Raw genomic sequence first — 27,945 nt, forward strand, 5'->3', positions numbered from 1 at the left:
AAACTTGTTTCTCTCAAAATCTTTTGGACTTTCTTTCTTACAGAGTATTAAATAATCTCCAGATTCAATGAGCACTCCCTGTTACTTCTTCATCGAAGACATCAAGGTATACCAGCTAGAAGTAATGAAAGCGAATTTAACTTTTTAATGTTTTTAATCATTTGGCAGGATCACCCTGAGATTGGACTAATATATTAAAAAGTTAAATTGGCTTTTACTACTTCTAGTTGGTATACCTTGACACTATTTGATTAGTCAGAAATGTGTTGACTGCTAAGCAGTTACTAAATTGTATTTAAAATTATAAAAATAATAGTTTAGAACCAAATTATTTCAAAGAACATCTCCATCTATAATTTTAAAGAGAGTTTCTGCCAGCCATGTTTGGGCTTATAACTTAACTTAAGGTGTCTTAAATCATAATGTAACAAATAAGTTTGTCCTTTAGCAATTTGCTGATTTTTCAGAATGTTTTTTAAATGCTCTATTAAAAAACAAAAGAATTAAAAATTAATATAGCTGGAATTCATAGAATATTTTAAATAAAAGAATGAATGTTGACTTTTCACTTGGTATCATATCACAAACTGCTTTCCATAATGACTTGAGGTTCAACCAGCAGTTTGCTGATACCTGCCTACCTTGTACTGAATTAATTGTGTAGGTCTTTTGGATTACAACAGAGATTAATAGCTCACACAGATATAATTTTTGATTTAATATTTTTGTAGTGATTTTTTTTGAAAGTTTCTTTCAACAAGCTTGTTTTTTTTTCTAAAAAAAACCCCTTGTTTTGCTTGCTACTCTTTCCCCTTTTGGGGCATTGGAGGTAACTTGTCAAATATATTCCTGTTTTGTTTTATTTTTTTCAGAATTAAAAAAGTATGATGGAAGTTTCATGATTTTTATTTTTTCAAACAAACTATGCCAACCCCCAACCCCCTTCCCCAAACACAAACAAAGATAGGTGGTTGACAATTTGAAAAAAACAGAATACTCGGAATTTGTTATACAAGCTTTCAAAATCTCCAAATCTAATCAGGCAAGATGGTACAGCCAAAAGGTGCAGAAGGAAAGGGAAAAGGGATCAAAGAAACTACATACAGTCAGCCTTCAAATGCAGTGTGTGAAGAGATTTGCAGACATTCCTGTGACACTCTATTGTGCTATAGTAGTGAGTGATTTCAAAGTTTCTGGCATTCCAATCCCTTTTGGATTTTAGCAGCCCTCAAGTTGTCTGTCAAGTTCTCAGCCAGTCTGTGCAAGAATTAAGGTATGCATCAGGCTTCCAGCCTCAGTCTTCCTGGTCAACTCAATCAGCCCCAAACTTCCCACTACAAACTCCTTGATCTTCCCAGTGCTTCCCTTAGCCAAATTTATCATTCTGTTTGAGCTTTATTTGAAAATTATTGGGGTTTTTTTTACCCGAAGAAGTTCTTTGTACCTCCTCTTTGAAAGTTCTTCATACTCTTCCCCCATAGTTTGGGAACCCCTGCGTTATATGATTAGTGATACCTGTTTCTTGGAAAGAATCAGTACACTGCTCAACAAGTCTGTGCTGTGAATAAGAGAAAGTTTAAATCTGAGATCACCAAAGTGAATAAGAGAAAGTTTAAATCTGAGATCACCAAAGGGCGATCTCAAAACAAACTGCTATGCTCTCTTCCTCCTCTTTTTTTTTTTTTTTTTTTTTGCAGTTGGGTGAATAATAAAATTTGAAGAACTAAATAATTCAAAGGAAATGAGAAGCTGGCATGTTACAAAGCAAGTGCCAAGCTTTGCATCCATCACTTTAATATTTGCGGTGGTATTAGCAAATTTTTAAAAAGTTGATGGTTGTATCTGAGCTTTTATTTTAGATGAGGGTCAAAAATAATTTGGAAGGCTACTTGTGATTTGTGGGAGTATAATAGAGGTATCACAAATTTGCTTTCTGAAAAACAGCTTAAAAGTGGTTATGCCAGTCCTAGTATGATTTAATTGCTTATTGTACCCTATGGCTATTATTAATTGTTGCACCTTATGATTCTTGACTCTTGACGAATGTATCTTTTCCTTTGTGTACACTGAGAGCATATGCACCAAGACAAATTCCTTGTATGTCCAATCACATTTGGCCAATAAAGAATTCTATACTTCTATATACTTTCACAACAGCCAGCTGTTAATAGAGAAATTTCTTCACCCTGTTTCTCATGTCTCTGGCCAGGGAGTCAAATGACAGTGCACCCCATTTTAAATACTTCTGTCAGACATTGGGATGCAGGTAGTCATGCACCACAGAAATCAGAAGATCCAGGCAGTTCAAATGGGTATAAAGATATATTGCAAGTTTAATCTCTACACAAGATTCTGAATTACTAATGGTCCAAGCAAATTTAGCGGCAGATAAGAGTTAAAGGAATTCAAAGTGGGCTGGACTTACACCCCTGGTGGGCAGGAAGGGACTCGTGACTCAGGACACATTTGGCCCCTCCCTCGGGCTCAGCCTGGTCATTTCCTACAGCAAATATGTAGTCATGGCATTTTCATGTTGCTCTTGTGTGCATGTCATCATTTTGATGTCATTGCTATATGTTACAGATGTCATTTACTTCCCCATAAAATCCAGTTTGTTTAATATGCTTAAAATTCCAAGTTTGCCCACTGGCCTAAATCATGGGTCTCCAACTTGGCAACTTTTAAGACTTGTGGACTTCAATTCCCAGAATTCCTCAGCCAGCCATGCTTGGAATTCTGGAAATTAAAGTCCACAAGTCTTAAAACTGCCAAGTTTGGAGACCCATGGCCTATATTAAAAAATCCCCCCTTTAAAGATTGCTTTCTGCATTCTTCCCATTCCTTTTAATACCAAAATAGGGTACATAACTGGGAACTCATGAAGATTAATACTGCTATGGCAATACTTGGGATCAGCATTCCTAGGCATTCTCTTGTGTATTTTATTTATAACCAGGGTTTAACACTTTCACTTGGACAGAAGTGGTGGCTGAATACAGAAATGTTGAGTTTACGCAGAAAAAGAATGTATGGAGGAGGGAGCTTACAAAACTTAGAAGAAGAAAAAAGACCGTCATCTCCCTCTGAACTATTTTTGTCCTAGCATTATTTACTCATTCCATCTTTGAAAAGAAGGGGGGGTTTGCAGTGGGAGCAATTAAGCTTGATGATACAAGCAATAAGAGGAACATCTTAAAATACATCAGCTTTAAAAATAATGAAGCAGAACCTAGATATCTGGGCACAGAAAATGAAACTTAATTAGAAAAAGTGTTGCATAATAAAAGTTTTGCGGAGGGAGGGATTACAGAAACAGAAAAAGGAAGGGCTTGGAAGATTTTGCCTAAGGAAAAGCAGTCCCCAAGTTCTTAATTTAGAGTCGATAGGACAAATGGAAACAATAAGGTATGCTGGGTTGCTTGAAACAGAGCAAGAGAAATTATGCAATGTTTGTTATGTGATCTAACACATGTTGGTTTCAAGTTTTTCTGCAGGTAGTGGACACTCTTCTTTGGAATGTAATCTCTATAGAGGATTGGAGAAAACAAGGAAAAGCCCTTGGAGAAACCTTCCTTAAAATCAGAGGAATACTGAAAATTTGGATTTGCTGTAGTCAAATTGATGGTGGGGAGATGACTGGTGGCTGAGGAGAGATCCAATCCATGGCCGCTACTTTTAGGGTGTCCCAAGACTCTCTTCTCTCTTCTCTCCTCTTTAACATCTACATGAGGCTGATGGAGGAGGTGATCTGATGGCTTGAGGTGAAGTATCAATATGTTGATAATAGCCAACTTTATATTTTTACTCCAGGTTGCCTGATGTTCTGTCCCTGTCCTGGATACAATTCAGGCAAAATAGCCTGGCTTTGGATATTTGAATCTTCTGATAACCAAATTTTCCATCGCTAAAAGTCTGGAAACTCCAGTAGCCTGAAAAAGCACCTTTGGAATTTCCATTGCTGATTGTGGATGGGGTGGACCCTGACTCAGAATGACCTGGTGTGTAATCTGGGTGTCCTCTTGAACTCAAAGCTCCTGCTAGAAGAGCAGGTGATAGCCATCGGCAGGAGGGCTTTTGCATATCTTTGGTGCCTGGGTTGGGAGGCTTTGCTCATAGCTGTTCATACCCTTATGACTGGATTACTGCATTGTTCTCTACATGGGGCTGCCTTTGAAGAGCATTCATAAGCTTCAACTGGTGCACAATGTGGCTGCACAGGTAGTAAAGGGTGCCAGATATTCAACACAAGTAACACCACTGGTTCGGGAGCTGCTTTGGCTGCCAGTGTGCTTCCAGGGGCAATTCAAGAGGCTGGTTATCATCTTTAAACCCCTTCATGGCTTGGGGCTGGATTACCTAAGGAAGGTGCTGGCAGGCTGAGCATGTTATGAGTCCCATCAATCAAGGAGCATTGTCTGGCAGGGACCAGGAGATGGGTCTTCCCTGCCATAATCTCTGTCCTTTGGAACATTCACCCTTCAGAGATCAGGATGAACCCCAACTGCAGGCCTTTCATCAGGTGGTGAAGACTTGGTTGTCTACCCAGGCCTGGCTCCTGAGTGCGCTGAGGGCCCCATTCCTTCACTGTATTAACAATCAAGTTTGCAGGTCTACTTGATGCCATATCAGAGATGGTTCTGACAGGTTCTGGAGAACCGGTAGCAGAAATTTTGAGTAGTTCGGAGAACCGGCAAATCCCACCTCTAACTGGCCCCACCCCCATCTATTCTCTGCCTCCCAAGTCCCAGCTGATCTGCTGGGTCTTCTTTGGTTGCCCTGCACAGGAGAACGGAGCTGGAAAGCAGGTTAGTGGGGTGGGAGGGAATAGGGATTTTACAGTAACCTTCCCCTGCCACACCCACCAAGCCACACCCATGAAGCCACGCCCACAGAACTGGTAGTAAAAAAAAATTGAATACCTCCACTGTGCCATATGTATTTATTTTGTATTGTTTTAATTTTTTTATGTTGCATGCTGCATACTGCAACAGAGTCATTTGTTCAGATGGTTGACTACTGAAATGAAGCAAATAAATAAATGTGTACATTTCAGTTCAGACCCAAATCACCCAAACTAATGTTTTTTTTGTGTAGTGCGGAACACACACAGGTTTGTTCCATATGCAGTTTTTTTTAAAGTCTTGAAAAAAACATTTGAGGGAGTTGGTAGCACTGAATTATAATGAAGACAAAATATAGCCCGTAAGTATCATAATTGGGCATGTTTAAAAAAAAGAAAATTGGTACTCTTACAATTATATCTTAGATTATAAAAAGCCACTTGAACAAAGAATGGATTATCTGTCACCCAAAATACAAAAAATATTTGCATCTAAATGATTTTCTGTACTAAACCAGAAGAGTGGATACTGTACAAGTTCCTTAATAAATAAATAAACCTGCAGGTCATCCAAAGCCTGCATTCCCTATACAGGTAGTCCTTGACTAACAACTGTTCATTTAGTGACCAAAGTTACAGCAGTGCTGAGAAAAGTGACGTGATCGTTCTTCATATTTACGGCCATTGCAGCATCCGCACAATCTTAATTCAGATTCTTGGCAATTGACTCATACTTATGGCCATTGCTGTCTCCTAAGGTCGTGTGATCTCCTTTTGTGACTTCCTGGCAAGCAAATTCAATGGAGAAGCCAGATGCACTTAACAACCCGGTTACTAACTTCACAACTGCAGTCATTCATTTAACAACTGTGGCAAGAAAAGTCATAAAATGGAAAAAAAACTTTGTTTTAGTTTGTTACTTAAGAAATGCCTCACTCAGCAACAGAAATTTGAAGCTGAATTGTGATCGTATGTCGAGGACTACCTGTACTGTCTAGCAACTGACCATTTAAATTGATGCCACCCAGATTAACAAATGCCCCAGGCACTTTAAAATAATGAATAAATGATGAAATAAAGAAAAGGTTACACTCAGCTTAAATCTAACCAAAATAGGTAGAATTTTTTTTGAAATTACATTTACAGTAGTTGTTATAAGTAAAAATTTGATTACTACACCTGAGAATATAAAGAGCCGAACTGAAGCCATTTTGTGCTCACAGTTTGAACTTTTAAAGCTCAGAACAGTCATGAAATGTGATTTTGCTGGACAATTATACCAGATTGCAAAACTATGTACTTGGCATAAGTTAGAGGTATATGCTGGGGAGCTCTGACATTATAAATGTCACATTAAGAAATATTAATGTTTTCTTATAATTTTCTGGTATTTGAATAATAGGAAATCTGACTATAATGAGAATGTTGAAAGTTGTCCATGAAAGGTTGGAACTTTTTATGAAAACGTTGCATAACATCCATATATGGGAAACAGGAAGTGTTATGTAACCATGTGATTTGATAAACCTATATAAGCTGTATTCACTAAATGGGAGTGTCTCCTTCCTCCTAGAAAATGTTTTTTTTTCCTGGAGTAGAGGGATCCATACTGCAGTATTTTCCCTAATAAAGCATCCTATGGATCAGATTATCAAAAATTTGTTGATTAATTTTTATGTACTTCTCACAGTAGCAATAGCAATAGCACTTGGACTTATATACTGCTTCACAGTGCTTTTAACAGCCCTCTCTAAGCAATTTACAGAGTCAGCCTATTGCCCCCAACAATCTGGGTCCTCATTTTACCCATCTCAGAAGGAGGGAAGGCTGAGTAAACCTTGAGCCTGATGAGATTCGATCTGCCAAATTGCAGGCAGCCAGCAGTCAGCAGAAGTAGCCTGCAGTATTGCACTCTAACCACTGCGCCATGGAGGCTCTTGCCAGCTGTAGCTTCATTGTTCTGCCTTTTATATTGGGCAAAAATCTGGTGGCTGAAAATGTAAAGAAGTTCATTCCATCTGTTTGCAAAATTGCTGGTAACTCTGTCAACTTCAAATGTTTATCTTGCATTAACAGTTCCTATGCCATTTAGGGATATAAACACATTTTAGATTAAAGCTGCTTACAAATCAATGCAAACCTCAGTTGACATTTAGCTCTTGTTTGTACCATGGAATTATTTCTGAACTAGCTATAGTTTTTGGACTACTTACAGAAGTTGAAATATTATAGGAATCCAACCTAAATAAAATCAGTTGCTGGCTAGGGTCATCTCACTATGTCAAAACGTGATGTGTTTCTGGTAGCTTAGTACTTCCTCACTGATTCACCTGTAGAAAGTGTTCATCCCAGGATTAATATCGTGACAGATGTTTTCTACTTCAGTTAATGATCCACAAGGTTTTGTGGGTATTTTATTCTTGTACATTCATGGAGCATCTGCAACATAAAAGCATTGCACTTTATAGCTATAAATAGATGACCACAAGGCTTCCTTTGAAGACATACTTGTTCCTAAAGAAAGGGCAAGGCTTCTGTATAGTTTTGCTAGCCCAGCTGTCTTTTCTTGTCACTTGTAATGTTCCTCTCACTCAACTCGTGCAGTTTATTAAATGCTATAAACTTCAGTCATTGCTAAGAATAAACCTTTCGACAGTAACATTGTCAACCTTAAAAACTCCAGAAGCTAGTCTGGGAAGTTGACCATGTGGAATGACTTCATAGAAGAGCCTATATAAGCTAAAGGAAGTAGATTACTGCCGAATTTGGATATTAATCCAAGGAACTACAAGCTCAGTATTTTTACAAGTATAACAACAATGTCCCAGGTAGGATTGGTGTTTTTTCTACTGCTTAATTTACAAGAATTATCATAACTATTGCTAAGAGAAACTGCAACTCTGATGGATTTAGTCATTGGTAAGAAATGAAAAAGCTCATTATTTATTTTCTACCTCACTGATTTTTTGCTTGCAGAGCCTTACTGGCATCTTTGGTGCAGTAATAAATGTGTCTTTGTGAAAAATTAGCTTAAAATGATTTTAAAAAAGAGCAGTAACAAAAGTATGGCTTAGCTTTCTCCTTTTCTCTTTCTCATAGAATACATTTAAAACTATAGACCAGTGTTTTAAACACTTCAATCCTATTACTCAATAAAATGCTTTCATGTGCAATTGTGTGCAGAATTCTGCTTTGTTTACAATATGCAACAAATGTTGCTAAAATTTGTTTCCTCCTTTTGCTTGAGGGTCTTGTTTGCTGAATGCAAGATCAAAATGCTTAAGGTTGGTTCAAGAGCAGAAGATTCTATTATTTTCTAACAGGATTAAGTTTATTTTGGCAGCAAACCACTTGCAATATTGAGATTAATTATTTGATTAGATATCTGCAAATCTGAAGTTTTTTCCATTGTGTTAGAAAAAGGATGAAAATGTAGAGATATCCTCTATGTATTCAGGGAACATTCGTGTATAAAAGCAGGGAGCTTCTTAGTGCAAACAGAAAGACAGAAGGAAATGTGGGAATAGGATTTTGTACAGAGGAGTGCATATCAACTATTTAGAAACTCCTGGAAGAGGCTATATAAAGAAGCATAGCTCTAAATCTTTGGATTAATGCTTTCGAATTGTGGTGCTTGAGAAGACTTGAGAGTCCCCTGGACTGCAAGGAGATTAAATCAGTCAAATCACCCAATTGTTCCTTAGAAGGACAGATACTGAAGCTTGAGCTCAAATACGTTGGCCATCAAATGAGAAGAGAGGACTCATTGGAAAAGACCCTGATGTTGGGCAAGATTAAGGCAAAATGAGAAGAGGATGGTTAGATAGTGCTATCAATGTAACGAACATGAATTTGGGCAAACTCCGAGAGACAGTGGAGAAAGAGGGGACCTGGTGTGCTGTGGCCATGGGGTTGTGAAGAGTCAGACATGACTAACAACTGAACAACAAAATCCTAAATCAAAGCTGAAAGGAGCATTGGAGAACTTATACTCATCTGTCAGTCTCAGATAAGTTGTAGAATAGTTTGCTCCTGGGTATGCAAGGAGAGGAGAGGATTTTGGCAAAATCTTGCCACTCATTGCATGTTATTTCTATAACTCTGGGAATAGCCTCACGGCTGATCTTGGATATTGTTTCTCCCTTGGGATTTTTATTATGGGAAATGATTTGTTCTGCTATTTTGATGCATGCTTCAAAAAGCCAGAAAAACATATTGCTATCAGCTTGTAGCTGTCCTAAAATTCTTCCAAAATTTTGCATTGTTCAATAAGTACTGTGTATTATGAACAGGAGATGTATGTCAGTACCATTCTATACTTATTTTCAGTCATTGTTATACAAGAATTATGCAGGATAAACACAAAGTACCCAATATGGACATGGAAGTAAGTGGGAATGAAGGACACCATATTAAATCAAAGCTGTAGAACTGAAATTTCTGCGGTTATCATTCCTTCAACTTTATTGCCACCATGAAAATTGAAGGACTTCTGCAGGGGCATAGTCGAACACATTTGTTTTTCTATTGAACTAAATGTTGGCCGGTGAGCAAAACTTATCATCCACAATTTCAGGACACCAGTCTTCCCAAACCGATGTCTTGAGGCCCCCATAACATCCAAATACTATGGCTAATGCATGAAGTTCTTAAGATTACAAGAGATGAAGTCCAACATTTTTAGAGGACATGAGATTGGGAAATTCTCAGTCCAGTTACCTATTGGCCATTCCAGTTACCTATTAGTTGATGTAATTATTATATGAAACATATAGTGTAACATATAATGTCCATGGGGCAAAGGTTTTTTTTCTCTCTTCATTTTTTCACATATATGTAACCAAATTAAAGAGTGCAAAACAATGGAGTGAAAAACTCTCCCATGCTCATGTCTGGTTCATTGTTCTGTGCTGTATTCCCAAGACAGCTCTGATTTCTTTCACTACCAGTTTCTCTCATTTTAGCAGAAATTGTAACTTAACAGAATAACAGATTGGAAGGGGCTCTGGAGGTTTTCTAGTCCAACCTCCTGCTCCAGCAGGAAACCCTATACATTTCAGACAAATGGTTGTTCAATCTCTTCCTAAAAGCCTCCAGTGTTGGAGTTTTCACAACTTCTGGAGGCAAGTTGTTCCACTGGTTAATTGTTCTCACTGTCAGGAAATTTCTCCTTAGTCCTAGGTTGCTTCTCTCCTTGATTAGTTTTCATCCATTGCTTCTTGTCCTGCCTTCAGGTTCTTTGGCGAATAGGTTGATCCTCTCTTCTTTGTAGCAGCAAATTAGATATTGGAACACTGCTGTTATGTCACCCTTAGTCCTTCTTTTCATTAGACACACCCCAATTCCTGTAACTGTTCTTCATATGTTTAGCTTCCAGTCCCCTAATAATCTTTGTTGCTCTTCTCTGCATAATTTCTAAAGTTTCAATTTCATTTTTATATTGTGGCGGCCAAAACTAAATGCAATATTCCAAGTGTGGTCTTACCAAGTGGTACTAATATTTCATGTGATTGATCTTGATTCTATCCCTTTGTTAATGCAGGCTAGAACAGTGTTGGCCTTTTTTGGCAGTTGAGGCACACTGCTGGATCATAGTTAAGTGATTGTCCACTAGGACTCCAAGACCCCTCTCCATTTTATAAGAAAGATAATCAATAACTTGCTTATCTTTTTTATATTGGATGTATGTCCCAAAACCTGTCTACATATACCAAGGAACATGCTAATTATCTTCATTTTTATTACTTCCTATAAAACATGCATGAGCCAAATGTTGATCCTGAAAGAAAGCACCATGTTAAAGTGAGATGGTAAAACCAGCAGTCTGCAAATTGAGGATAACTATCACGGCTTACGTTATTTAAAATGCAAGGAGGCAGATGGGTTATACTGTCTCACTTCAGTATTTTAGATTTCCTTGGCAAGTCTTTCAGCTGAAACAGATGGTCTTCATTCTGCTGAATATAAATCTGCTGCAATTTATCTGACTGATTTTGTTTTATATGGGAATGATGGTTGCTTAACTAAATTTAATCACCCATGATGTATACGACACATGGAGGCAGGTAGCAAATAAAATAAAATAAATCAATACCCATTACACTATTCCGTTTTAGGATAAGCAGTGTGAAACAGAGTATACAAGATATAAAAAATAGTATCTTACATATAAGAAAAAAAAGCAATCATAACTAAAATTATTCCAATATTCCAAGCTCATTTTTTATACCTCTAAAGAGTTTTTAATCTATCAACCATACTTACTTCTACTGCAACAATACACTGTTTAATAAAATGCCTTTTGGTCTTTAAATTTCTCACTTTCTTTTGCAGAAACTCATCATCAATTTCTATCCAACCACAACTTATTTGATCTTCTTGATCTATTCACTCCTTCCTATACTTGTTTTGCAAAGAAATTCTCATTCATTTTTTCCATAAGATAAAACAACTTTAATGTACTTTTTTCACACTCTATTCACTTTTCTATTTAGCCTACATTCACTATTCATTCTTGACTCTTATTTGTTCTTGTTATATCACACCTTTCTTAACTATCACATTTCAATATTTATGTTTCTCCTGAAACTCACAAATATACACTTAGCAAAGTGAGCAACAGCATTTTAGTTTCCTACAGAAGCAGAGCACATATTTTGCACTATCATTCTAACAGCATTTGTACATCTTAAAATTTCTCTGTGCATTTTAGTAGACACATTTCAGTACACAAATTCATATACTTGCTCTAAATTTTCTTCATAGATGTATAACTTGCAAACATTCATTCCATTTTTCTGTACAATTGCCTTAGTCTTTGATAAATTAGATGTTCATATCCATATTCCACATTATATCTAAAATTTGCATCTAATATTTTCTCAAACATTCAGGTTCTCATTTCAGAATATGGCATTATATGCATACAAGAATACATAACGAACCTGCCTTCAAATAACTTCCAATGTCCTCACAAATATTTCTTGTATATTTATCCTTAAACACATTAAACACTCATGAGAATGTCAAAATATTCTTTCCTTATTCCTGGCTCAGTGTTGAACTATTCACTAACCATTATATCTTGGCACTTGCTTTATCTCCATTGTATTTCTCTCTCACCACATTCAACTACATACTTACATAAAAGTATTTTAGCCAATTTTTTTTTCATATCGTTTGTCTAAGTCAACAAATGTATCATAAATCTCTATTCTTTCCTTCATACAATTTTAAATGACCTTCTGAAGAGCAAAACTCTGCTTTGCACACTGCCTGGCATAAAGCTGCAATGCATTCTCCAAATTGTCCTATGATATATAATTTTGACAAATAAGACACTTTGATTGTCTGTTACAATTTATAGCACTTAGCACGTAGACTTATATACCCTTTACAGTGCTTTTACAGCCCACTCTAAGCGGTTTACAGAGTCAGCCTATTGCTCCCAACAATTTGGATCCTCATTTTATCCACCTCAGAAGGATGGAAGGCTGAGTCAACCTTGAGCCTGGTGGGATTTGAATTGCCAATTTGCAGGCAGCTAGCAGTCAGCAGAAGTAGCCTGCAGTACTGCACTCTAACCACTGTGCCACCGTGGCTTCAATTACACTACTAGCTCTTCAGGATGTCTACATTTAGTTCAGAAGTCAAGCAATAAACTGTTCTCTGTGCCGATATCTAAAGATTCCTAAATACAGGTAGTCCTTGACTTAAGACCAGAATGGAGCCCAACATTTCCATAGCTAAGTAAGACAGCTGTTTTGTGAGGCTTGCCCCATTTTATGACCTTTTGCCATAGTTGTTAAGCCAATCGGTGCAGTTGTTAAGGGAACCACGTGGTTATTAAATGATTTCACTTGTCAGAAACCATCTGGAAAGGCAACAAATGGTGATCGCATGACTCTGGGACAGCACAACTGTCATATATACTTGTCAGTTGCCATGTGTAAATTCTGATAACATGACCATGGGGATGGTGCGATGGTCGTAAGAGTGAAAACCATTAAGCATGAAAATAAGTCACCTTTTTCAGTGCCACTGTAATTTTTGTCACTAAATGAATGGCTGTAAGCTATGCTGGCTGAGGAATTCTGGGAGTTGAAGTCCACAAGTCTTAAAGTTGCCAAGTTTGGGGACCTCTGACATAAAGGAACCATAGATTATAACCATAGATGCAAACTAAATCCTACCATCTACTGGCTGGTTAATTTTGTAGTTGTTGCAAAACAAAATACATTCTAACATGTATTCCAACACCCATACAAGAAGTCTTCAACTTGCAACCATTCATTTAGTGACCAAAGTTACAATGGCACTGAAAAATGTGACCACTTTCTTGCCTGAATCCAAAGCCTTTGAAAGTTTACAATCAATTGCCATTATAAGCTAATATGAGTCAGGCCTGTCCCCTATGATTTACGAAATGCCATTTTGTCGCCATCTAGTAAGCAGGGTGGGCTTGTTCGATATAACTCTGATAGTGCCAGAGAATTCACATCCACACATTCTTTTTCTAGGGCCACTTTTCATTTATTTTACTGGAAAATTAATCTTTGATTACTTTTTCATACAAAAGCCATATATTTTATTTCTGCAGTAATCGTGCTTAAAAACCTTGCTTCTTTTTCTCCTTTCCTTTTCAAAATCCAGACTTTTTTCCCCACTCCAGGCCTTGCCACATATTCAGATCCTCACACCAGTCTTTTCCTTTACTAACTCCCTTGATATTTCATCATAATTAAATCAGTGAGGCTTTTTTGATTTAGATTCATTCCTTTGCTATATGTGCCTAAATATACTTAAGCTTCAACCAAAATAAGAGGGTTTTTTTCCTCTCTAAGCAGATACTATCCAGTTATCCTTCTTGACTCTTGAGTCTCCAATACCCTCAGTTACTTTTTTGTAATCTTTCATTTCCACCTAGTTACTTTGGATAGCTTACTTACAGGCATTCAAATATAATAAAAAGTAATAAAATCCCAATAAATCAATACATGAAACAACATAAAAACACTTATAAAAGAAAGTCTGAAGTTAAGTCCCAGCAAAGTGGTAACTTACTATCACTAACATCTTCAAACACTGCATGAACAGAATATGTAACTTTTACTGCCTTGGCAGAAAACTAAAAGAAGACACATCTTCGGGGTGTTGGAAGAAATATCCATCTGATTCAGTTCCAAGTGGGGAGGCAGACACTGGAAATATGGGGCTGATTGGAAAGATGGTTTATTGATGAACAGGACCAACTGGGTTTGAGGAGGACCTGGGCAGCTGACCACATGGAGTAGAGCGTGAGAGGTATTTATACCTCTCTTGGGCTTTGAACTTGAGCTTCCTGTTCCTGTGCAAGAATATGTATTCTATTGGTTGCTTCAGACTCCCATGGGGCTATGCAGGGGACATAGCTGACGTTGTCTGAGATAAGTTTGGATGAACCTTGCTGGATGATACAACGTCCTTAGGAAATATTGAAATGCAGTGAGCCTGTTGCTAGATGGGTAGAGGGCTAATCCTATTATCTCCTATGGGGTCACATCTTAATCCCATCACCTATCATTTGTCTTGTAGATAACCTGGCCCTGTCTTTCTTAATGTGCACCAAAATATCTGTTGGGGGCAGGGAGCTGGGATTTGGGGTTTCTGTTTCCTTTAAGATTTTTATTTCTCTTTTAGGGGAAATATTTTATCCTGTCTTTTAAAATATTTCCTAAAATATTTCATTCTTCTAGGAGAGGGGTGGGTACTAACTTTCTACAAGGGTAAAAGGTTCAAGAGCCCTGACTACTCATGAAAAATGTCTGTCCAAGTTTATTTTTCCCACCCCTCATGAAAGGTTGGGGGCCTGACTATCTTCTCCCTGAATAACTGCAGAGGACTGTACAGGTTTTGGCTAAGATATTCTGGTCAATATTCACTCCTTTAATGCTAGCTTCATTTTTCCATAAGATAAAACAACTCAATGTACTTTTTCACACTTATTCTTTTCTATTTAGCATTCACTATTCATTCAGATTTGTCTTGTTATATCACACCTTTCTTAACTATCAAAATGTTTATGTTTCTCCTGAAACTCACAAATATACAGCAAAGTGAGCAACAGCATTTTAGTTTCCACAGAAGCAGAGCATTTTTGCACTATCATTCTAACAGTCATCTTAAAATTTCTCTGTGCATTTTAGTAGACACATTTCAGTACACAAATTCATATACTTGCTCTAAATTTTCTTCATAGATGTATAACTTGCAAACATTCATTCCATTTTTCTGTACAATTGCCTTAGTCTTTGATAAATTAGATGTTCATATCCATATTCCACATTATATCTAAAATTTGCATCTAATATTTTCTCAAACATTCAGGTTCTCATTTCAGAATATGGCATTATATGCATACAAGAATACATAACGAACCTGCCTTCAAATAACTTCCAATGTCCTCACAAATATTTCTTGTATATTTATCCTTAAACACATTAAACACTCATGAGAATGTCAAAATATTCTTTCCTTATTCCTGGCTCAGTGTTGAACTATTCACTAACCATTATATCTTGGCACTTGCTTTATCTCCATTGTATTTCTCTCTCACCACATTCAACTACATACTTACATAAAAGTATTTTAGCCAATTTTTTTTCATATCGTTTGTCTAAGTCAACAAATGTATCATAAATCTCTATTCTTTCCTTCATACAATTTTAAATGACCTTCTGAAGAGCAAAACTCTGCTTTGCACACTGCCTGGCATAAAGCTGCAATGCATTCTCCAAATTGTCCTATGATATATAATTTTGACAAATAAGACACTTTGATTGTCTGTTACAATTTATAGCACTTAGCACGTAGACTTATATACCCTTTACAGTGCTTTTACAGCCCACTCTAAGCGGTTTACAGAGTCAGCCTATTGCTCCCAACAATTTGGATCCTCATTTTATCCACCTCAGAAGGATGGAAGGCTGAGTCAACCTTGAGCCTGGTGGGATTTGAATTGCCAATTTGCAGGCAGCTAGCAGTCAGCAGAAGTAGCCTGCAGTACTGCACTCTAACCACTGTGCCACCGTGGCTTCAATTACACTACTAGCTCTTCAGGATGTCTACATTTAGTTCAGAAGTCAAGCAATAAACTGTTCTCTGTGCCGATATCTAAAGATTCCTAAATACAGGTAGTCCTTGACTTAAGACCAGAATGGAGCCCAACATTTCCATAGCTAAGTAAGACAGCTGTTTTGTGAGGCTTGCCCCATTTTATGACCTTTTGCCATAGTTGTTAAGCCAATCGGTGCAGTTGTTAAGGGAACCACGTGGTTATTAAATGATTTCACTTGTCAGAAACCATCTGGAAAGGCAACAAATGGTGATCGCATGACTCTGGGACAACACAACTGTCATATATACTTGTCAGTTGCCATGTGTAAATTCTGATAACATGACCATGGGGATGGTGCGATGGTCGTAAGAGTGAAAACCATTAAGCATGAAAATAAGTCACCTTTTTCAGTGCCACTGTAATTTTTGTCACTAAATGAATGGCTGTAAGCTATGCTGGCTGAGGAATTCTGGGAGTTGAAGTCCACAAGTCTTTTTTTTTTTTTTTGAAAACAAGTTTTATTAATTTTTTAAAACACACAAATTATCATTATTCATTACATGTTTAAACCTTTTTCCATTGTAAATTTAACAAGTCAGATAAATTATGATTCTGTTTTAAACCATTTCCATATAATATACCAAAACCTCTTATTCAATTTCTCTTTACTTCTCTTTTACTCTTATTCAATATCATTATTATTATTTCATCTGATTCTTTCTGACTTAGTTACCATTATTCTCATTCTATATTTCTACAAGTTTTTACCAATTCTCCCCCCAAAAAAGACATATACACACAACACACAAAACATTAAAAAAAATCTTTTTGGAAAGTAACTTGGACCCAGGTATTTCTCTCTTCATGGACTTCAATTATATTCATGCTCATCTTACATATCATTACTTATTTTATTTACCATTCTAACCCTTCTATATTAACTTCTACACATATTTCACACTTCTTAATTCTACCTTAATTAATCATCTTAGTTTAAATCATTATATTTGTATCTTTTGTCCATTTTTTATCATCCCTTTGTCTCATCCCTTATGAAAAAAAGAAAACCAGTTTCTCCTGAAATCATTAATCAGAGTATGATGCCTTTCTATCTCCCCCTAAGTTAATCAAATTAATCTTTAAAATAATATCTAATACCCAATCAGATTTTGCTTGGTACATTCTATCTAACTAATACATCCAACACAATTAAGTGCCTAATTAGACAATAAATCCAAATATTAAAAAGAAATACTATAATAAAAATTTTATAATAACATCAATACCATAATTTTATTAAACTCTTTAATTAAAACAATATTCTAAACCTCTCCTATTATTAAGTTTTAAAGCCAATCATTTTTAAACATTTTAACATTTTAATCTCTTATCAACTCTTAAACCATTGCAATACTACCATCTCATCTTATGTACCTTGCAAAATCTTTTTTTTAAAAAAAAAATTATACTTTATCCATTATCCATAAAAAATTCCTTTTTTCCATTTAATTTCAAAACATTGTAGCTTTTCTCCACCTTTTCCCTTTCTTTCTTTTCCCAACAAACCTTTCTACCCCCCTTCTTCTAGCCTCTGCCTTACCGGCTTCCCTTCTCTGTCGTATTTCTTTTCCCCTTTGTTTACAATCATCATATTGGTTTTGCACTTTATTTTTCCCTTTCTTAAATGTTTTTTGGATCTTAAGTCCTTAAATCCTTTAGTTTTCTTCTTTTCTCTTCTCTTCTTTTCTTTCTCTCTTCCTTTTTTCTGGATCAAATTCTGAGGTTCATTAAAGATGGCTCCTTCCTTTCTTTCTTGTTCCTCTGCTGTCTTCATCTGTTGTAATTTTTGTTGATAATTAGTAAGCGCCATTTCTAAGAAAAGGAAAGCTTCTTCCACACCATCTTTACCATTTTTTTTTGCTTGTTCATATTCTTTTCTTAGTTCCTCAACAGAAAGAGCCATTATAAATCTTTTCTTTTCTTTTCTCCTTCTTTCTTCTTACAACAACCAGAATATTCAAAAGAAAATAAAAAAGATAAAACAGTCCCAAAGTTATCAATCAGTCCAAACCAAGGCAGAGTTCTCACTTTCTCCTTCTGGGGTAATATCAATCAAAGAGAAAGAAAGTCCAAATCTGTTTAAAATCTTATTACAATATATTCTAGTCTTCAAATCCTTAAGGCATCTGCTCCAACAAATCTTAGCATACAAATATTTTCTTCTTAATCCTCTCTCTTCCCACTCATCGCTTAAAACCAATTTCCACCTAAAAAAAATAGGTTTCTTAATATCCAGTTATTTATTCCGTAGGAAAAGAGGGAAAGCTATCCTTTCAGCACCTTCAAGCAGCCGCTTTTTTTCCTCTTCTGGCAGGTATTATTCAGAGAATCATACTTTTCAGGAATTTTATTAAATATGTCTTAGAGTCCTAGGAGCCAAGAAAAACTTTCTCCTCTCAATCACTTTCTCCACTTCCTCCTGCGCATTCTTACCCGGCTGCCAGCTTCTTTGTGGCGGCCATTACGGACCGCCGCTGCACCGTCCTGGGAAAAGGGAGTTCTGCCGGCCAGGGAGGGAGTCTGCAGCACCCCCAAACCCTTCTCTGGATCCCCCTACTTCAGCTGCCCCTGCAGGGCAGCCTAGCTCCGACCGGCTGGGTCGGAGCCCCAAAAACGGCTAGCGCGGCAGGGATCGCGCAGCTTCGCAAATCCCTGCCGCTCGCGAAGCCGACAAACCGGAAGTCTCCGAAGTCCACAAGTCTTAAAGTTGCCAAGTTTGGGGACCTCTGACATAAAGGAACCATAGATTATGACCATAGATGCAAACTAAATCCTACCATCTACTGGCTGGTTAATTTTGTAGTTGTTGCAAAACAAAATACATTCTAACATGTATTCCAACACCCATACAAGAAGTCTTCAACTTGCAACCATTCATTTAGTGACCAAAGTTACAATGGCACTGAAAAATGTGACCACTTTCTTGCCTGAATCCAAAGCCTTTGAAAGTTTACAATCAATTGCCATTATAAGCTAATATGAGTCAGGCCTGTCCCCTATGATTTACGAAATGCCATTTTGTCACCATCTAGTAAGCAGGGTGGGCTTGTTCGATATAACTCTGATAGTGCCAGAGAATTCACATCCACACATTCTTTTTCTAGGGCCACTTTTCATTTATTTTACTGGAAAATTAATCTTTGATTACTTTTTCATACAAAAGCCATATATTTTATTTCTGCAGTAATCGTGCTTAAAAACTTTGCTTCTTTTTCTCCTTTCCTTTTCAAAATCCAGACTTTTTCCCCCACTCCAGGCCTTGCCACATATTCAGATCCTCACACCAGTCTTTTCCTTTACTAACTCCCTTGATATTTCATCATAATTAAATCAGTGAGGCTTTTTTGATTTAGATTCATTCCTTTGCTATATGTGCCTAAATATACTTAAGCTTCAACCAAAATAAGAGGGTTTTTTTCCCCTCTAAGCAGATACTATCCAGTTATCCTTCTTGACTCTTGAGTCTCCAATACCCTCAGTTACTTTTTTGTAATCTTTCATTTCCACCTAGTTACTTTGGATAGCTTACTTACAGGCATTCAAATATAATAAAAAGTAATAAAATCCCAATAAATCAATACATGAAACAACATAAAAACACTTATAAAAGAAAGTCTGAAGTTAAGTCCCAGCAAAGTGGTAACTTACTATCACTAACATCTTCAAACACTGCATGAACAGAATATGTAACTTTTACTGCCTTGGCAGAAAACTAAAAGAAGACACATCTTCGGGGTGTTGGAAGAAATATCCATCTGATTCAGTTCCAAGTGGGGAGGCAGACACTGGAAATATGGGGCTGATTGGAAAGATGGTTTATTGATGAACAGGACCAACTGGGTTTGAGGAGGACCTGGGCAGCTGACCACATGGAGTAGAGCGTGAGAGGTATTTATACCCTCTCTTGGGCTTTGAACTTGAGCTTCCTGTTCCTGTGCAAGAATATGTATTCTATTGGTTGCTTCAGACTCCCATGGGGCTATGCAGGGGACATAGCTGACGTTGTCTGAGATAAGTTTGGATGAACCTTGCTGGATGATACAACGTCCTTAGGAAATATTGAAATGCAGTGAGCCTGTTGCTAGATGGGTAGAGGGCTAATCCTATTATCTCCTATGGGGTCACATCTTAATCCCATCACCTATCATTTGTCTTGTAGATAACCTGGCCCTGTCTTTCTTAATGTGCACCAAAATATCTGTTGGGGGCAGGGAGATGGGATTTTGGGTTTCTGTTTCCTTTAAGATTTTTATTTCTCTTTTAGGGGAAATATTTTATCCTGTCTTTTAAAATATTTCCTAAAATATTTCATTCTTCTAGGAGAGGGGTGGGTACTAACTTTCTACAAGGGTAAAAGGTTCAAGAGCCCTGACTACTCATGGAAAATGTCTGTCCAAGTTTATTTTTCCCACCCCTCATGAAAGGTTGGGGGCCTGACTATCTTCTCCCTGAATAACTGCAGAGGACTGTACAGGTTTTGGCTAAGATATTCTGGTCAATAGTTTAATGCTAGCTTTCCTGTTTCCTGCTCAATGTGTTGAGTTCTGCATACTCAGAATCATAGAATTGGAATTAAATGTGTTTCTCGGAAGCCTCAGCTTGGGCCAGGAATTCAGACTATAGTCACAGCAAATAGATTTCCATTCTATTTCCATTCCATTTTGGAGGCTAAGTTGTACGATGAATGGTTAAAAGAACTAGATATGTCTAGCCTGTTAAAGAGAATGGGGGTGACATGACGTGTCTTCCAGTGCTTCAGGGACTGTCACAGAGAAGAGGGTGTTGATTTATTCTCCAGAACAACAGGGTGGGGGGGCAGGACAAAGAGAGATCCAATCTGAAATGGAGAAATTTCCTGACATTGAGTACAATTAATCAGTGGAAAAGCTTGTTTTCTGAAGCTGTGGATGCTTCATCATGGACCCTCTAGAACAGGGGTCGCCAACCTTTTGGACCTCAGGGACCACCAAACTCATAATTTTAGATCCCAGGGACCACTAGCTGGTTCTGTGGGTGGGCCTAATTTGTGGGTGTGGCTTGGTGGTCATGTGACTGGCTGGGCATGGCTTGTACGTAAATATTATAAATATTTATATAAACATTGATTTTTTTATTAAAAAAGAGCAACTTTTACCCAAAATCAGGCAAAGTAGGCAGATTGAGTTGCTCACAGAATCACAGATTCATTCAGAAATCTATCTATCTGCCATTGGCTAGCTCAGTCTGTCACAAAAATTTGCTTACAAGCAAACTCACAAAATTAACTCACAACATACCATGTATGTAAATATTGATTTTTTAAAATAAAAAAGCAACTTTTACCCAAAATCAGGCAAAGCAGGCAGATTGAGTTTCTCACAGAATCATGGAGTGATCTATCTATCTGCCATCGGCTAGCTCAGTCTCTCAAATTTGCTTGTCGTGAGTCTGCACTGAATTTGCTTGCAAGCAAACCTTCAGTCCTAAGGGAGGTTCGGCTGTGCTTAGCTAGAAAGCAAGAAATCCAACCATTTCCTACTTCCTAGCTAATCTAAATCTCCCAGCGCAGCAGAACAGATGATGGTTGGAAAAAGGAAAAATAGCAACTTAGCAGACAAGTTTGCTGGGTAAGGAGTGAGTGGGCGGGGAGGGTTCCCATGGGCCATGTGGGCTGAGCAGCCTTGTGTTTCTGCGCAGCCTGGATTCATTACTTTGGGGGGGGGGTGCTCTGGGGGTTAGATTTCTCTGCGGCCCACCAAAATTTTCTCACGGCCCACCAGTGGGCCACAGCCCACCGGTTGGCAACCACTGCTCTAGAAGAGACTGGACAACCATTTGACAGGGATAGAATAAGGATCCTGTTTTGAGGAGGTGGTTGTACCACTAGAAGACCTCCAAGCTCCCTTCCAGCCCTATGTGTCTATGATTCTCACCACCCTAGTAAAACAGACTGATATCATAGTTATATCTTTCTGACTGCAACCTTATCTTATTTTGTGCTACAAAATGGACTGTCTCTTGTCTTTTCAGCCAGCTCCAGTGAAAAAGAAACGCCCTCCAGTAAAAGAAGAAGATCTCAAAGGAGCTAAAGGAAAATTGTCTGGTAATCAAGAAATCAAATCCAAAACCTATCAAGTCATGAGAGAGTGTGGTGAGTGAGCGTGTGACACTTCTACATGATTTTCATGCTGGATTTATTGCTACAATGCCAGCTGCTTCTGGTTTTTGTCTTCTTGTGACACAAGAAAATAAAAGCTTGCTTCAGGGTCCAAGTTCTGCTTTTAAATGCTATTTGTGTTACATCGTCTCTGAATTAAGTTCACTGAAATAGCATAAGTGCTAATAATGAAAATTTTAAAAGGAAGTCTTGCCTTGAAATAATGTATAATGCAGAACCTTCAACCTTTTTGACTGATAATATTAAACAAATTGCTTGGCCTACAGGGCATGGGATATAGAGTGGAAAATAAAATAAGAAATAGACCGCTTCACAAATTTAGCCTGAGGACAAAAGCTTCTAGGTGCTTATATCTGTCTTTAGTTCCAACAACCACTACAACTCTCCTGGGGTTGGAAAGGACACCTCCAATTAACTCTCTGTTCAGTTCTGACAAGCTGCGAATTGCCAACAACCACATAACATCTTTACCAAAAAGAGTAAGGAAACCACCATACAGGTCCTCCCCATATATATCATGGTCTGTAACAGCAGCTGTTTATCTCTGCAATATTCCTTCCAATTCCAAGTTTGTTTTTTGAACTGAAATATATGAACCATGTGATCACATATTTTTATATTTCTCCACACAAAGACAGACCAGAAGGTCTTCTGTTCATATCCTGGTAACTGCTGCCTGAAGATGGCCCATTAAATATTTGAACGAATATAGTTTCATGGCATCAACTTAGTCTAATTCCCAGCATGCTGCAGAGAAAGCATACAGCTGGTTTTAAAATGATTCTAATGATTAAAATGGTGTTTCCTCTCTTTTCCCAACACAAGTCTTCTGAACTCTGCTCACTGTCATTCATGCCCTCCTGACTTTTTGTTTGGACTACTACAATATGGTTTACAGGGGATTGTCCTTGAAGAGCGTTTGGAAGCCTCAGCTGGTACAGAATGCAGTTACACTGCACTGTAAACAATGTTGGCTATTCAACATATGTAATACCACTGCTTTGGGGGCTGTATGGGTTGCAACTGTATTTCTGGGTACAATTCAGGGTGCTGGTTGACTGTCACCTTTTAAAGTCCTTCACGGGTGGGACCAAGTTAGGCATAATACTATCTTTTTACAGTTGTTTCCACCCATCTAATCCAGTCTGGTAGAATAGGCATGTTTTCTCAAAGAGACATGCATTCTGTGCCATAGTGCCTGCCCTCTGGAGCATCCTCCTCCTTAGATTAGGAGTGCCCTAACCCTATTGGCTGTTTGGAAGGCCTTGAAGACCTGGCTCTATGCCTAGGGTCCCAAGTGTGTGAAGAGCCCTGTTTCATAGCTACATTGACTCCAATAAATTATAATATCTCTTCACTGCCATTTTCATTGCATTTCTTTTTATATTGTATTCAACTATTCAGATCATTTTTAAGATTGATTGCCACCCAAAGTCACTGGTTTGAGATGAGTGGGTATACAACATGAATGAATGAATGAATGAATGAATGAATGAATGAATGAATGAATGAATTCTTACCGTGGGAACACTCTACAGTGTCTTATTGATGATGCAGTGCATCATATGGTCAGAGGCTCAAATGCTCAGATCCCACTGCCATTTTAGACTCTATGGGCAGGGAGATTGGGCATTGTTTGCCAGGATCATTCTGATTTTGGCAACCAGAGAATCTGCTTTCAAACTCTCCCTACAGACACTAAAGATTCAAGTCTGTCCTGTCAGACTTGACACAGGGGTGGGATTCTACCGCTTCAGACCTGTTCTATAGAATCGGTTATTATGATTCTGCACAGTTCGGAGAAGCGGCAAATCATGCCCCTGGCTGGCCCTGCCCCTCTCCGCCCACCCCTCCCCTCCCCACCCAGTCAGTCCTTATCACACATGCCCGACATTACTGACTGTATTCTCTCCGCCCAGTCACTCTTTAAGGTATTTCTTTTTTCCCCTCCCAATGAACAGCTGTTCTAATGATCAGCTGTGCTGTGGTCCCTCTTGCTGTCTTACTGCTTCTCTGAGGCCCAGGAGGCAAAAAGGGGTGTGGTGTGCGGGGGTGCAGGGAGGGAATTGTGCTCCATTTTTTTAGCTTCCTGGGAGCAAAAAGCCCCCCCGGATGCTTCCCTGAGACCCAGGAGGCCCAGTCTGCTTATTGAGACTGCATAGAGAACCAATGCAAAGCATGCCAGCCTACTTTTCCACCAGCTCATAAGCTGAAGGATAACACTTTAAAATATTACATGCTTTAAAAGAAAAGAGCAGGAAAGTAAGAAAAAACAAAAATAGTCAAGAGATTTACCTGCATCATAAGATTAAGTAAATGAGGTACAAATCCTTAGAAGAAGGTTTAATTAGGCTTTCCTGTATTTACACTTTGCCATTTTAAGGGTTTGGATCATTACTAAAATGAAATTAATATTTGAGTAACAGCTGTATGTTGCACAGTACGAGATATGAGTTAAAATGGTCTGTTACACAGTTACAGCCTTTTCTTTTATTTATTTTTCTTCTTAGCACTTTCCCGCAATTGCAGGACCTACTTTTTTTAAAAATAAAAAAAATCACCCTTTTGTTGCAACAGGAATTGAATGACTGGCTTGACACCTGAGACTGACAATGTGGGCTGAGAGAAAGTGATTGGCCCAAAGTCAGTCAGCCAGGTTTCATGGCTCAGGTGGCATTAGAACTCAGAGTCTCCTGGTTTTTAGCCTGGTGCTTTAATTACATGGCCACACTAGTTCTATCCTATTACAGCATTACCTAGCCAATAGGGAAACTGTCCTTGTTTAACGAATCATCTCTGGCTAAACATTTATGTTAAAATTGGGATATAGGAGAAACAGCCCAAACACAAGGTCATTTGCAGAAAAGGCCGCCTGTTCCTTTCAGCTGCTTCTTGTAAGGTCCATGGAAAATATCAGAGGTAGCCAAAACACTTCTATCCAACTTAGTCTCCTTACAATCAGTGATACCCTGTAACCTAATCTTTTAATCACAGAATTATTTTCTGAGAGAAACAGCTTCCTAAGATAGACAATGGTCGTGTTTCAGGTGAAAATATTGTGCCAGTTTTTCTTAGGCATTTATGAAATTTACAGATATAATCAGGAAAAAACAAGGAAAACTATTTAAAAAGCAAGTGGTGTATACAAGGAAAAAATTAACTAATATTGATATAAATCTACATATTAAAATATTTATTATGAATTTGAAAGCTGAAACATATACAAAGTCTCCTTAAAAGCAATAATTAAATATTCAGTCTTACAGCACAAATTCTAAACAAGCTCATTAGACCCCTGGATTAGTGTATAGATTATGAAAAAGATGGGAAAAATGCTAACAATTATTAGTGTACTGATTATTTAAAAATGGAGAGTTGGAGGGAAAGTATATAATGTGAAAACTGCAAGTTCAGTTTTATTGGGTTCTGATCAGTCAGAGATTGATACACTATGCACTGTGGAATATTTTTGAAGAAAGTGGTAAATCTCCTGAATAAAAATAATCTCCCAAAGTTCCCCTCATCCAAAGGCATGGATTCTTAAAATAACTCAGGAATAATTTATCCCCAGCCATAAAAAGATGACACATAAATACATTCCTCTGAAGAGACACTGCTCTCACCAGACTGAGCTGCCATCGATTATTATTATTATTATACTACACAAAAAAGAACAGTGTACACAGCAAACAAGATAACTGCTTGGTTTCGTATCACAAATCACTAGTCAAGCACTTCCCAAGCATTTAGGGCTGCATGATGTATTGGTGGATTATGCGAGCAGATCCCAGTAAGGTGGCCTTCTTTAGCTGACCAATGGTGATCTTGTCAGCACCAATTGTTTTTAAGTGCTTGCCTAGGTCTTTAGGCACAGTACCCAGTGTGCCGAGTACCGCTGGAACCACCTGCACTGGTTTATGCCAGAGTCTCTGCAGTTCGATTCTCAAGTCCTGATATCTGGTGATTTTTTCAAGTTGTTTCTCGTTGATTCTGCTGTCACCAGGTATGGCAATGTCGATGATCTACACTTTTTTCTTCTCCACAATCTTGATATCTGCGGTGTTGTGTTCCAAAACTTTATCAGTCTGTATTTGGAAGTCCCACAGTAGTTTTACATGCTCATTTTCGACCACTTTTTCAGGCTTTATGATCCCACCAGTTCTTTGCTACAGGCAGATGGTAGTTGTGACACAAATTCCAGTGGACCGCCTGAGCGACTGTGTTGTAACATTGTTTGTAGTCAGTCTGAGCAATTGTCTTACAACAGCTCAGTATGTGATCAATAGTTTCATCCGCTTCTTTGCAGAGTCTGCAAAGAAGCAGATGAAATAATAATAATAATAATAATAATAATAATAATAATAATAATAATAATAATAATAATAATAATAATAATAATAATAATAAAAAAAAAAACATGAAGCTTTTAATTGCAAAACTTCTCTGCTTCTTATACCTCAGAATAAAACAGAGCTCCAGTGATGAAACCCAAGGAATACTCAGAAATTTTCCACTGAATTCCACTTTGAATAAATACAAAGTTTAACAACTATCATAAATTAATTCATAAATCATGTTAATTAAACCAAATTTGCCCTGTTTGCTCCATTGGTGATTAGATTGCAGCCCAGAATATCCTCCTCAAAGTGCCTCAGAAACAGGCTGCATGTTCCTGCTTTGAAACATACATGATGTAGACTCAGGTATTATTGCGCTTATTATGTTATCCTTCAGTTTGTCATAACTGAGACTGTTTGTGAACCATTCTTGTTGAAGCATTAATTGGCTATGCTTCTTTTTCCAGAACAAGCTGGATCTGCTGCGCCGTCTGTCTTCGGCCGAGAACGCACTGGAGGAGAAACTGTCTTTGACAAAGCAAAATCAGAGCCTCCAAAAAGTGTCTTTGGCTGACAACCATGAATATTCCCAGCATCCTTCACAGCTTGTCTTGTTTTCCCGTACATCAGTCTTATTATTGGGCTTCTAATGTAATTCTTCTGGCATGAATCAGCTAACAAATTTGAATCGAAAGATGTCTTTTTTTTTACATATATAGGGTGCAGCTTTTTCCCTTAGCTATCCAATAGTTAATTAAAAGTTATGGAGTGCAGGATGATATTGTAATGACCAATTTTGTTAACAAAAATTCCCCCAGGATTCTTCCTTTTTAAAGTTAATGTCCCAGTTCTTATTGTAATTATTGTGTAAAAGAAAATAAATCTGGATTGTTTTGACTCTTATTTTTCCCTTGCAATATAATCAGGGAATATAAATATAAGTCACTTATATAATTATTTCCGCACACAATTTGGTATGAAGTCTTTTGATTTCTATGGAAATGGTAATGTTTTTCTGTGGAAGAGCAACAAAGCTAAGTCTGGTTAAAATCTTGCCTGGGACAAAACAAAAGCCCAAGAGCTTTTTTTAAAAACTTTAACAATTTGTCAATTGTTATGGTATTCAAGTGGTGCTTCAGATGTTTTGGCATTGCACCCAAGGAATCTACCACTATAGGTACTATCTTTCCTTTCTTTTTCCAGAGTCATTCTATTTCTATAAGCAGTTCATTATATTTTGTGTCCTCCCACCCCCCCACCCCCCGTTTTTTTCTCTTCAACATACATTCTCCTGTATCCAGGTATTGCAATGTTCATTATCCAGGCTTTTTCCATCTTTCTTATCAACAATCGTTAAGTTAGGGGTGTTATTTGGCAGGTGCTTGTTTGTTTGAATTTTAAAATTCCAGAGCACTTTAGCTTCCTCATTTTCAAATACTTTGTTATTTTTTGGTCC

At 37.6% G+C, this 27,945-nt stretch overlaps 1 protein-coding gene across 1 annotated transcript; it reads left to right on the plus strand.

Annotated features, from left to right (window-relative positions):
• Positions 1-7,492: 7,492 nt before the first annotated feature.
• On the plus strand, positions 7,493-27,392 carry MUSTN1 (musculoskeletal, embryonic nuclear protein 1). Its single transcript, XM_026680521.2, has 3 exons — positions 7,493-7,668; positions 22,005-22,125; positions 26,957-27,392. The coding sequence occupies exons 1-3, from the start codon at positions 7,660-7,662 to the stop codon at positions 27,061-27,063; spliced, it is 237 nt and encodes a 78-aa protein (XP_026536306.1). The 5' UTR covers positions 7,493-7,659; the 3' UTR covers positions 27,064-27,392.
• The last annotated feature ends 553 nt before the right edge of the window (positions 27,393-27,945 follow it).

This window comes from Notechis scutatus, chromosome 2 (assembly GCF_049901735.1).
Source record: "Notechis scutatus isolate UNSWTSFEM ecotype Mainland chromosome 2, rNotScu1.2, whole genome shotgun sequence".
In the NCBI taxonomy this organism is placed as follows: Eukaryota; Metazoa; Chordata; class Lepidosauria; order Squamata; family Elapidae; genus Notechis; species Notechis scutatus.

What these genes read in the sequence shown, in the direction of transcription:
- MUSTN1 (XM_026680521.2), top strand. An exon ending in TCAAGTCATGAGAGAGTGTG is followed by an intron (nt 22,126 to 26,956) that starts GTGAGTGAGCGT and finishes TTCTTTTTCCAG; the next exon opens with AACAAGCTGGATCTGCTGCG.